Source organism: Thamnophis sirtalis, unplaced genomic scaffold (genome assembly GCF_051295495.1).
Source record: "Thamnophis sirtalis isolate CommonGarterSnake01/CBP01778 unplaced genomic scaffold, rThaSir2_p1.2 scaffold_7, whole genome shotgun sequence".
In the NCBI taxonomy this organism is placed as follows: domain Eukaryota; kingdom Metazoa; phylum Chordata; class Lepidosauria; order Squamata; family Natricidae; genus Thamnophis; species Thamnophis sirtalis.
In genome coordinates, this window is record NW_028261387.1 from 96731309 (window position 1) to 96743405 (window position 12097).

At 59.2% G+C, this 12097-nt stretch overlaps 2 protein-coding genes across 2 annotated transcripts; one reads left to right on the forward strand and one right to left on the reverse strand.

Annotated features, from left to right (window-relative positions):
- Positions 1-311: 311 nt before the first annotated feature.
- Positions 312-2963, forward strand: SNX21 (sorting nexin family member 21). Its single transcript, XM_087720705.1, has 3 exons — positions 312-694; positions 1252-1409; positions 1813-2963. The coding sequence occupies exons 1-3, from the start codon at positions 427-429 to the stop codon at positions 2482-2484; spliced, it is 1098 nt and encodes a 365-aa protein (XP_087576831.1). The 5' UTR covers positions 312-426; the 3' UTR covers positions 2485-2963.
- Positions 2964-2994: 31 nt separating this feature from the next.
- ACOT8 (acyl-CoA thioesterase 8) lies at positions 2995-6392 on the reverse strand. The gene is made up of 6 exons (XM_014055409.2): positions 6246-6392; positions 5490-5626; positions 4794-5019; positions 4275-4432; positions 3326-3517; positions 2995-3229 (listed from the first exon to the last, which is right to left on the reverse strand). The coding sequence occupies exons 1-6, from the start codon at positions 6374-6376 to the stop codon at positions 3108-3110; spliced, it is 966 nt and encodes a 321-aa protein (XP_013910884.1). The 5' UTR covers positions 6377-6392; the 3' UTR covers positions 2995-3107.
- Between the last annotated feature and the right edge of the window lie 5705 nt (positions 6393-12097).

Sequence of the window (12097 nt, forward strand, 5' to 3'; positions counted from 1 at the left end):
CCCGCCCGGCAGGGAGGCCGCTTCCCGGGAAGGCCCGGCCCCTGATCCTGCCCGGCTACGTGCAGGCGGCCGTGGCCGGAGCCGCGTTGGCGCGGGGAGGAGGAGGAGCGGGGCGGCGCTTGGCCGGGATAACGGAGAAGGAGGAGGAGGAGGCGGGCGGCGCCGTCCCCGGGGAGCGCTGGCCGTCGTCGCCGGGGCCGAGGCGAGCAAGGCGGCCCCTCGCAGGTGAGCAGAGCCCCGCCGGCAAGCGCCCATCGGCTCCTCGCGGCAGGTGAGCGGCGGGACCGCCGGCCGGGGAGAAGGGCGGGCGGGCGGGCGGTGGGGCGGCGCTGTGCCTTCACCCCCAAAGCCCCGCGGGAGCCCAGAGAGCCCGCGAAGCAGCCAGCCGCCCTTGCGTGGGGGCGTCGCGGAGGGCCGGGCCCCACGATGGCCTCCCGCCTTCTGCACCGCCTTCGGCACGCGCTGGCCGGGAGCGGCGAGGCGGAGGGGCCGGCCGGGGGCTGCGCCGGGGCCGAGGACTGTCCGGAGAGCTCGGAGCTGGACGACGACACGGAAGGCCTGGCCACGCGCCTCAGCGGCACCCTCAGCTTCAGCAGCAATGAGGACGAGGAGGAGGAGGAGGGGGAAGGAGGGGGCTGCCAGCCGGGAGCCCTCTTGGATCTGCACCTGCCCGGAGATGCGGCCGAGATGGGAGGTAGGGCGCCAAAGCGGGGCGGGGGCGCAGCTGGTGAATGAGCTCGTCCAACACTCGCCCATGACCAGGGCTCACGCGTGGAGGGCAACCTGGCCATAAATCGGACAGTCTGAAATTAGGTCAAAATTCCCAGTTCCCGGTTTGGAAGGAGAGATCCAAGGGGCTTCCCTTCCTGGCGCGGAATCTGGACTCCAGTAGAAATAGAGCTGGGAGGGACCTTGGAGGTCTTCTAGTCCAGCCCCCTGCCCAAGCAGGAGACCCTACACCACTCCAGAGTGGTTCTCCAGTCCCTTCTTCCAGTGATGGAGCCCCCACAACTTCTGGAGGGAAGGAGTTCCACTGGTCAATTGTTCTCACTGATAGGAAGTTTCAGTTCTGGATGAGACCCTCCCCCCCACCCCCCATGTCCTGGGGAGGGAAGGGCTTCCTCCCCTCCAGATCCTTGGAGTAGGGGCCCCTTTTGCTCCTCTGCCAGCCCAGAGGCTCCATGGACCAACCACCCCCCCTGGCCTCAACTCACCTGTTGCTCCCCCTTCCCCTCCCCCCCTCTGGTTCAGAGTCGGACTCCCCCCTGGCCGAGCAAAGGGGCAGCCACCTGCTCACCCGCCAGTTGCAGGAGTTCTGGCGGAAGTCGCGGGGAAGCTTTGTGCCCCAACGCCTCCTGTTCGAGGTCACCAGTGCCAGCGTGGTCAGCGAGCGCAACTCCAAGCACGTGGTGAGTGGGGGGGGCGGAGGAAGAAGGGGACCGGGAAAGGGCCCCCAGGTTGCTCCTGCTTTCCCCAAGGAAGGCCGGGGCCAAAGGAAGATGCAGGACCCCCATGGTCTCAGCTGTCTCTTCTCCCCAAAGGGGCTTCCCCAGACCTTCCAGTGGGGCTGGGGGGCAGCTGACTTTGACTCTTGTCTCTCTCCTTCTTCTGCTGCACTGGGCACTCAGAAAAGGTAATTCTCTTCCTGGGGGGGGGGGCGCTGCTCCACCTGCCCCCAGGACTCTCTGCAGGAGGCCTGCCAGTGGGAGGGTCAACAGGCTTTGCTGCTGGGGTGGGGTGGGGGGGAGCAGGCTGAGGCGGGGGGCGGCTGCTTCTTGCTCCCCCCTCACCCGTTTCTCCCTTGCCACCCAGCTCTACACCGTCTACCTGATCCGGGCAGGGCAGTTTGACCAGACGCCTGCCACCGTCGCCCGCTGCTACTCTGACTTTGAGCGGCTGAACCGACGCCTGCGCCGCCACTTCAGCGCAGACATGGCGGGGGTCTCCTTCCCCCGGAAGCAGCTGTGGCGCAACTTCACCCCTGCGACCATCGCCAAGCGCAGCCGGGCCTTCGAACAGTTTCTCTCCCGCCTGCACGCCTCGCCCGAGATCCGCCGCTCGGCCGCCTTCCTGGAATTCTTCTTCCTGGACAGCCTGCGGGGGGCGCAGGACTTGACTGCTAGGGGCCTCTACCGCCAGGCCTTGGCTGCCTGGACAGCCTCGCAGCGGCTGCAGGAGAAGCTGGGCGCCTGCCGCTCGGGGCATTTCCTGCTGACGCTGGCCGGCCTGACCGTCTGCCATCAAGAGCTGGAGCAGTGGGGGGAGGCCCACGAGGCCTGCCAGCAGGCCCTGCAGCAGCTGGAGGGCCAGGACAGCCACCCCCTCCTGGCTGCCCTCCTGCAGACCCACGTCCACCTGGCCTGGGTGCTGGGCAAGGACACGCAGCAGGCGGAGCCCCGTCTGCGTGGCCTGCAGGAATCAGCGGGGGGCCGAGATCCAACCTCCCCTTTGAAGCAGCTGCTGCTCAAACAGACGCTGCCCTGAGGGCCTGCCAGCAAGTGGGGGCACCAGGTGAGAAGCCGGGGAGAGTCAGGGCCATCCTACCCTTGTGAGCTCTGCGCCTCTTCTGGCCCAGCAGCCGGACGAAGCTGGCCGGCCCGTTCGGAAGAGGCTTCTGGGACGCAGACCCACAATCCCCCAAATCCATCCAAGAAAGTGAGGCGATGCCGACGGCCGTGTTGGGGTGACAAAAGCATCTGCAGGCGGGGGGGCTGGCAGAGGGGCGGCAGGGGCCCCTCCTGAGAGGCTCCCCACAGGCTCTTCTCGCCAGATGGGGGAGGCCGTTAGGCACTGCCAAAGGTGGGACTGAGCAGTGGGCAGATCTCCCCTCCGGCACTGATTCGGGGGGAGCCACTGGAACGTCTTCCTCCCCTTCAGAAACCAGAGCTGCGTGGGACACTTTACTCCCTTTATTAACCGCTGGGGAACGAAAGTCAGTCTCTAATAAATTAATATGCGCCCAAGGGAAGTGCTCCCATCTGTAAGTGTGGTTACGGGGGTCCTTGTAAGCGACCGTCACCCACCGAAGACTCAGCCGGTGCAAGAGGGGAGGAGGGAGGAGGGGCTCCCCTTAGGAGAGGAGAACCGATGGGGGAAGATAAACAGGGCTACAGTTTGCTGGAGGCCGGCTGCTCTTCCTGCACGCGGATTACTCCTTCCTGGGCACAGCTGACCGCCAACACACCATCTCTGCGCCACAGGCGGCCCTGCACCAAGCCCCGGCTGCCACCTGTGGAAGGGAGGAGGATGGAGAAGCTGCTTCGGTGTCTCCCCTGCCCTGCCTGCCCACCCCACCCCACCCCCGCAGGCTGGCAGAGGGGCTTACCGGCCCAGGGGCTCTCGCACTCGTACAGCATCCACTGGTCGGCTCTGAAGGGCGCGTGGAACCACATGGTGTGATCGAGCGAGACCATGAACTTCACACGGTGGTGCTGGTGCGGCAACAGGGCCGTCCGCAGGAACGCATAGTCCGAGATGTACGCAGCCACGCAGCAGTGCAGCTTCATGTCGCATTCGCCTGAAACGGAGAGGCCGACACTACGCCTGAAGGCAAACTGGGGGTGAGGGGGGAGCAGGTGGGGTGAGTGGGGGGGAGAGTAGGTTGGGCTATACAGGAAGAGGCAAGGCAGCCCTACTGAACAGGCCAAGCCCCCTTCTGCCCAGGAGGGGGTCTTTGACATACATTTCCTGCCGTATTTGCAATCATCCCAAGGGCAGAATTGAGCACGTTGATTAAAAACCAGTAAACCAGCCAAAGCTATAAATTTCACAAAATCATCTGCAGCATAGAAAACGTGGGCAAAACAGCCCCATGCTGGTCAGATGGCCACACTGAAGGAACGGGGGGGGGGGGGAAGCAGAGGGGGAGGCAGCCACTCTCAGTCCTCTTGAATGGGCCTTGAAGGGGGGAGGCAATTTGCTTTGAAGAGGGCGGCCCCCAAGCCCAGCCCCACAACCGGCACTTGTACTCAGAACCCCACTCATGCAAACCCTGAAGGAGGCCTGAAGGGGTGGGGCTGTCCTTCCAGGGTGGTCCCCTCCTTCCTACAGGGATGGCCCCAACTGGCCCACCAGCAGGAGGCAAGAGAGGGGCTCAGAGGGGCAGCCCTTCTGAAGGAGACAGGAAGACTTCCACACCCCACAGAACCTTCGGCTGCCCAACGGAGGGCTCTGCTTTCTCCAGCCAGCTCTTCCCTCCCCTGAGAGCTGACCAAGCGCAGGGCATGATAAAGATGCTCTTGGAAAGCAGGCTGGGGTCAGGGTGCGGGTCTTACCGATGTAGCCCCTGGCACGCACCCAGAAGAGCTGCTTGGGTTCCTGGGAGTTCTGGTGGAAAAAGTCAGGCGGGTTCACCGGCTTCATCTCGATCGGAACCTCCTGGGCCAGCATTCTCCGGAGTCCCTGCCGGTATCTCTCCAGAAGGTTGGGGTCCCTTTGGAAAAAAGGCAGGTGCCAGCGTGAGATGCCAGAAACCAGGGAGGCTCTGCCAACGCGGAGAAAAGGGGGAGCAGAGTGGAGAGTGTGGCTCAGTCTCAGCTCGACACACCAATGGCACCTCTGAGGCCCCGGATTCTGTACTGCTGCCAGGACAAAGCCACGAACTTTATATGCTCCCTGCTGCCAGAGATACAAGAATCTCCGAGGAATTTCACAGAGACGGAGCTAAATTCTCTCCGGGGTCCCTTTCATTCATTCCAGGAAGGAGCGGCTGGGGGCGTCTCCCACTGAGGTTTACTCTCCACGCGCCAGGTGTGCCGTTGGCTCAGCGCTGCAGCCCTCTCCCAGCCACTCACCGCAGGTACTTCTGGATCAGCTGCTCCTGGGTCAACAGTTCCTCCGGGAGCGGCACAGCCGGCATTTGGAACTGGTGCTGCATCGGGCTGGGCTGCCCCCGTTGGAAGGAAGCCTGGCATATAAAGATGGGCTTCCCGTGCTGGATGGCCTTGACCGAGCGCACCGAGAAGCTCCTCCCGGTACGGGTGCGTTCCACCTGATACAGAACAGGCACAGTGGGGTCCCCTGGAAGCCAGAAGAGCCTGCCGTGAGCCCCCAGTTGTCCCAGGCAAGGAGACACCCCGATTGCTGTGAGAATAACGCTAATCCAACCATTACATCCCAGAAAACAGCTGCTCAATCTTCCCTTAAAAACTTTGGGCAACAAGGCAGCAGCTTCAGGAGGAAGAGTGTTCCACCGTTTGGTCTCACAATAAGAAAATCTGCCTCATTTCTTTTTGAATATCATATTGTATTATTATCAGCATTTCTTCATCACTGTTAATTTTATGCATCCGATATTTTACTTCCGTTGACCTTCCTTTCATTTTTCTTTTCATTATGGTAAGCTACCTAGGGAGCCCCCAGGACGAGACAGATGAGAAATAAATTTAACAAATAAATAAATTGTAAGCAGCTCACAGCACCCTCCTTTAGCTCTGATGGGCACGCTGGCTGGGCCTCCCACTCCTCCCTCTCCAGGCGCTGTAAATTACCTGCCCTCACAAAGTAGCAATGGAGCGAATGGACTTCCAGGTCGTCCGTCACGGCCTTTGCTGCGGCCACCAGCGCCTGGCCCACTATCTGCCCTCCAAAAAGACGCTGCGTGACCGGCACCCAGTAGTGCCTTCCCCTAAGAAGAAAAGGGGAGAGTTATGGATGGCAATGGCTGCCTCTTGGGGGAAGCTTTGGGGGTGATGCAGGCCAGGGAGGCGAGTAGCTGCCCCCAAGCTCTCCTCTCCGGGGCCAAGATCCAAGGCTGAACCCCAATGTTCAGCCCTCCGTTGGGGCCTCCGTGGCAACCTTCAGGGCCAGGGACCAGACCGGCTGCCTGCCCTTCGTGGCAGCCACCCCACTGTTGGTTCCGAGGCAGGCACAGAGTGGCCACCTCCAACACTAAACGGGGAAGCCTCTCCGCAAGGCGACCTCCACGGCTACAGGCGGGCAGAAGCTCAACAGGTGGAGCCCCAAAGTTGCTTTTTCATTGGATTTTCTAAGGAGACTTTAAGGAAAGTGCAGTTGCCTCTTGAAAAAGCACCTTTGGGACAAGGACGGCCCGGGTGATGGGGAATTTCCGTGGACATTCAACAGGTCGAGCCTCCTCCTCCTCCCAGCCCAGCGTTTCTCGACCCTGGCCGCTTGAAGAGAGGTTGAGTTCAACTCCCCCCCCAAACCCCAGCCAGCCCCGTCTTCAAGGGGCCAGGGTGGAGGAGGAGCTCCGTCCCAGCCACTGCGGCTCCGGCCCGGCTGACCGGAAGAGGTCGACGTCCAGGGGCTCCAGCTGCAGGACGCTGGTCAGCAGGACGCTGCGCAGGTCCCCCGCCGGCTCCGGCCTCTGCTCGCACTCGGGCGGCTCGCCGGTTTCTCCACTGGAGGACGCCATCTTGGACGGTCACGTGGCCGGGCCGGTGCGGAAGCGCTCTCCCCTCGGTCGGCTCCCGCACTTCCGCTTCCGGCCAGAGGAGAAGGAAGTTCGTCCAAATGCCTTCAAAGGCTTTGGCTCTCATGAGAGAAGTTGCTATTTCTCTCTCTCTCTCCCTCTCCCTCCCTCCCTCCCTCCCCCTCCCTCCCTCCCTCTCTCTCTCTCTCTCTCTCTCTTTCCTTTTCTTTCTCTTTCATTCATTTTCTTTTGCTCCTTCCTTCCCTTGTTTTTCTTTCTCCTTTTTTTCCTTCTCTTCCTTTTCCTCCTTTTTTCCCCCTTTCTCTTTCTTTCTCCCTTCTTTCTTTTTTCTTTCTTCTTTCCCTCTTTCATTTTCTTTCGCTCCTTCCTTCCCTTGTTTTTCTTTCTCCTTTTTTTCCTTCTCTTCCTTTTCCTCCTTTCCTTCTCCTTTCTCTTTCTTTCTCCCTTTTTTCTTTCTTTCTTTTCTTTCCCTCTTTCATTCATTTTCTTTTGCTCCTTCCTTCCCTTGTTTTTCTTTCTCCTTTTTTCCTTCTCTTCCTTTTCCTCCTTTTTTCCCCCTTTCTCTTTCTTTCTCCCTTCTTTCTTTTCTTTCTTTCTTCTTTCCCTCTTTCATTTTCTTTCGCTCCCTCCTTCCCTTGTTTTCCTTTCTCCTTTTTTCCTTCTCCTTTTCCTCCTTTCCTTCCCCTTTCTCTTTCTTTCTCCCTTTTTTTTCTTTTTCTCTGTCTCCCTTTTCCCCAGGCACCTCGGGGGGACCGGGAGCGACGGGCTCTCGGAGGCACAGTCTGCTTCTGCAGAAAGGAGGAGAGAAAAAGAGCCCAGCTCCTCCTCCCTTAAGACAATCGTTAATGTTTGGACTGTGACCTGCAGGAGGAGGGAAAGTCGCTGGGAAGGGTCTTAATGGGGGCGGGGGGAAGGTTTGTTCTTGGAGCTTGTGGGAGCTTCTGAACGTTTCGTTACCAAGCTAGGATGGATGTCGGCGTCCCTGTTCCTCTGCTTACAAGATTCTTAATCCCCAGAGTGCCAGAGGGCTCCCAGGTTCCTCTCTAGCTTCTGAGCAATAAAAGTGTATTCTTCCTCTGTCCCAGTGCATACAGTATTCGCTGGCTGGGGAATTCTGGGAGTTGAAGTCCGGACATCTTCAAGTTGACAAGGTTGAGAAACACTGGCTTAATGACTGTTCAAAGTTACAACGGCACTGAAAAAAGTTGCTTATGCTCTGTCCTCACACTTGTGACTGTTACGACAGCATCCCCGTCGACCAGTCATAAATCTTTGGGTGGGCTGGGAACTGGCAGGGAGGTAGGACAGTTGAAGCATCCTGCAGTCACGTGACCTTCCCAGCCGGCTTATGACAAGCAACGTCAACGGGGGAAGCCAGATTTGCTTAACGACCACTGGTTCACTTAACAACTGGACTCCTCATTCACTTATCATGGCAAGAAGGCTCATAAGATCAGGCGTGGTTCTCTTTTCAGGCCACTTTTCTTAGTGATGTGACTTCTGATCCCAGTTGTAAGTGGAGGACTATTTTAGCGTGTTTTCTGAGCCAGGGCAGCCGCAGAGAGTTTCACCCGTGGCTGGGCTGGCTGACGGACGGACTGGGCCTTATATTCCGATGGGGGCCCCTTGCAGAAGCGTGTTCCTTTGGAGAAAGTCATGGGATTTGTGGCACGTCAAAACCACGGTCCACTAAAGCGCGCCCGATTAAAGCGCGTACGTGACATCATCATCAGCGCGACAAGAAAGAAAAGGGGCGCTTTAAAAAGCGCTTTTAAAGCAAGCCAATTCACATAAAGGTAAGGGTTAGGTTTAGGGTTAGCGTTAGGTTTAGCGTTAGGTTAAGGGTTAGGTTTAGGGTTAGGTTTGGGGGGGTTAGGTTTAGATTTACGCGTTAATTTTAAGTTTACCGCTCACAGCGTGCTGTTTTCGTCGCGCTGTGATGACGTCACGTACACGCTTTCGTCGAGCGCGCTTTAGTCTACCGCGGTTTTGTGGTGGAACCCATGGGATTCCATGGGAGACCATCAGTCTGTCCCTAGTGGGGAGAAGGGGGAGCAGCCGCCGGTCGTCAAGGACAGTCTGGGGCCTCAGGGCAGGAGGCTGCCCCCTCGTCTCTGGGTCAGAGCACCTCCGGCTGGGCCTTCCCCACCTGCTCGCACCCCCTCCTTGCTGAGTGGGGCCTTTCATGCTGAGGAGCCCTTGATAAGAGCTTCCCTGACCAGTCCGTGCCTGCTGATTACTCCTGATGCCTGGCAGAAGATGGGGGTTCCCAGCAGCCCTGCGTGGGGAGCGGGCTTGCCACGAAGGACAATAGCAATAGCAGTTGGACATATACCGCTTCATAGGGCTTCCAGCCCTCTCTAAGCGGTTTACAGAGTCAGCATATCGTCTCCCAACAACAATCCGGGTCCTCATTTCACCCACCTCGGAAGGACGGAAGGCTGAGTCAACCTTGAGCCGGTGAGATTTGAACAGCTGAACTGCAGATAGCAGTCAGCTGAAGTGGCCTGCAGTACTGCACCCTAACCACTGCGCCACCTCGGCGCAGGGGCAGGACCGGCTGCAGGGAGTTCAGGCCAAGCCAGCTGGGAAGGGCCGGCGTGAGCAGCTGAATTGGGGCGCAGAGTCAGGCACACGAAGGCCAGCAAAGGTTTCTCCATTCCTTTATGTCGGCTTCTCAGCCCCCCCGCCCCCCCAAGGGAGTCTCCGGTGGCTACTTCTCCAGCTGGGCCAGGAACAGGGGCAGCAGACTCCGGTGGGTGGCTCTCCTGCGCTGGCGGTCCCTCTTGAAGGAGGAGCCGAGGCGCTGGAAGGCTGCCCACTGCCTCCTCGGGGCCCCTTCCGCCGGGCCCTCGCCAGGCTCCAGGTTCTCTGCCATGAAGCACTGGGCGGCATGGATCATGTCTTCCTCACGCACCCCAGGCACGGGGACGGTGGGGATGCCCGCGATCATCATGGCCAGGGTCAGGATGCAGATGTTGGGGGGCCAGGGCAGCCGGGGCTGGGCCTCCTGCTCTCTGTTCAGCTTGGCCGACATCACGAAGACCCCCCCGCTGGGCAGGAAGCCCCACTGGGCCAGGGCAAAGTCCCCGCCGGAGCTCGGGGGCTGCGGCTGCTGCTGCTGCTGCGGGGGCTGCGGGGGCCCCGAGGGGAGGTAGAGCCACCGGTCGGCCGGGTGCTCCAGCGGGAACTCCTGGGCCACGTTCTGGAGGGGGTGCCTGCAGCAGGAACCCCGCGATGGATCCCAAGGGTCGGTGCTCCCCTGCTGGAGGGCCCCCAGAGCCGGGCATGACTGGGCGAGGCTGGGCCCCATGGGAAGCTGCGTGGCTCCGCCCTGCAGGGGAGGGGTCTGCTTGGCCTGGGGTTTCCTTCGCAGAAGCCCCACGGGGCAGCAGGGGATGCCAGCCGAAGGAGGGGCCTCGTGGGGCACCCGGGCAAAGGAGCTCAGCCGACTCCGTGGGGCCTCCTTGGACTCGATGCTGCTGCTGCTGCTGCTGCTGCCACCGGCGGCCGGTTCTCCTGTTCAGAGGACAACACGCCCATTAGAGACCCTGCCCTCTTTCTGGCTTCCTCCCTGCCAGGAGGATGCAACCAACCGAAGGGCCGAAGGGGGGGCAGGCAGCTGAAGGACAACACACACACACACACACAGCCCTTTCAGCAGGTCAGGCCAGAAGGGGGCACCCCTGAGCGCTCCAGGGCACAGAGTTTCCGCTGCCTGCGACTTCTCTCGCTCAGACCCCCTTCCCCAGAGGGAGGGGCCAGGAGGCACCAGGGGCCTTTTCCTTGGAACCCAAATAGTTGCCCACCCCAGGAGCTGGCAAAGAGCGCGAGGCTCGGCGTGGGGTGCCCCATTGAAACAGCCATTGCGCCCCAGCCTGTGAGCCCAGGAAGAGCAGCACAGAATGCCCGCCTCCCGGGTGATGTTGGCGGGGCATAGCCTGCACAGCTGGGCCCCAGAAGGGATTTATTTCTGCCTAGAAGGAACACCGAGGGATCTTATGGGGGCATCTGAGCAGATTCTGCTCCCCGTCTGCCTTGGAAGCCGGATCTTGGGCAATTGGAGAACAGCTGCTTTCTCTGGGGGATGGAACATATGGAGAAGGGACCTTTAGAGACCATGTAATCTATCCCCCATACCTGGTCAACTGGCCCCTCCTGAACCCACCCCAATTTTAGGCAGGATTAGTCTCTCCCACAGCTGTCAAATGTCTCTTAATATTCATTCTCCTTTATTTTCATTTTGACCCACTGGTCCTCCTCCTCCTCCTCCTCCTCCCCAGTCCATCTTTTAGATATATGTGGGCTGCCAATTCCCCAACACACACACACACACACACACAGCTCTCTTCTAACCCTCCCCAGTTTCTCTGGGTCTGGGAAGGGGGCTCCCCAGGCTGATAAGGATTTGGGAAAGAGAACAGTAACCCTCACCCCCCATAAAGCTGTGGTTGTCATGGAGCGGGGAATGTGGTGGGTGGGCGGCTGTTTCTTCTGCTCCCCCCACTTCTTAATCCGCCTGGCTAGAGAGACTTGGAAAGAGGTCTCACCTTTGGTTCTAGTCAGAGGTCAAAGCCCACTGCAGAGCCCAGCCTGGCACAGGGGGCTCCACGCCCTCAAACCAGCCTGGTCGTCTGTGCGATTTGGCTCCATGGTCCTGATCATGCAACTGGAAATGGCTGGGCCCGTCTCTCTGCAGCGCCCCACGCTCGGCTGGGGATCCCCATTTCTAGACCCTTCCAGCACGCATTCAAACTATTTTGGGGGGAGGGTGTAATACCTTGGTGGGAGGGTGCAAAGGAGGCAGAGGAAGCTTTTTCCAGGCCCCCACAAAAGGCCATCATCTATGCTGAAATCCTGGTCAGCGTTTGCAGTGCCAGTGCTGTCCTCTGGCCACCCCCAGCGCCCCCCCCCCCCATTCTAGAACCAGCATCACAGGGTGTGGGCCTTATGTCACACAGAGCCACTGAGTGGCCACCGGTGGGTCTCTGCTCTGGTGGTCAGGTGGCCTGAAGTGACTGGGACCTCTGCCCCCCTCCCTCAACCCAAACCTTCAAGAGGTGGTGTTGAGTCCCCTTCGGGGGAAAAGGGCAGCATATAAATTTAATAAATTGAATTGAATTGATCAGGATTTGGTAAATCTCATGATTGGTCTAAAGATTCACAGGTGGAAGTGACAGCAATAAAATTCAGGCCTTAGCAAGTGTTCAGAGTTGCGGAGACCTTGATACGGGAATCACAAACTTCTAGCTGAACATGTGAGCATAACCACAACGTGCGTGTGGAAGTATTTTTGTAATGCCTGAAAGCAGTGCTCCTCTCACGTAATCCAGAAACCTATTTGGGACGTGTCAAGTTTTTAAACTTTCAATTTCCAAGCATTAGGGGTGCTCAAAAGTTCTGAGGTGCCTTGGGGATTGTAAAAATACTTTGGTTACTTTAATATCATGTGCTTGGCTAAGTAACTACATAAATATCGTAACCTTTTATCATTTTGTTCATTTCATATATGCTTGCTTAAAATTGCATTTGGGGTCCTCCCAGCCTTAGGGGGGATCCCACTTTTGTCCAGCACTGAATAAGCGTGTGGCTAAGAGAGCACCTGGACTCTGCCACACCTGGTCCCGGCCTGTCAGGGTGAGCCCAGCCGGGGTCCTCCCTGGTGCGTTAGAGAAACGGGGGTACCAACGAGAGGAGACCGCC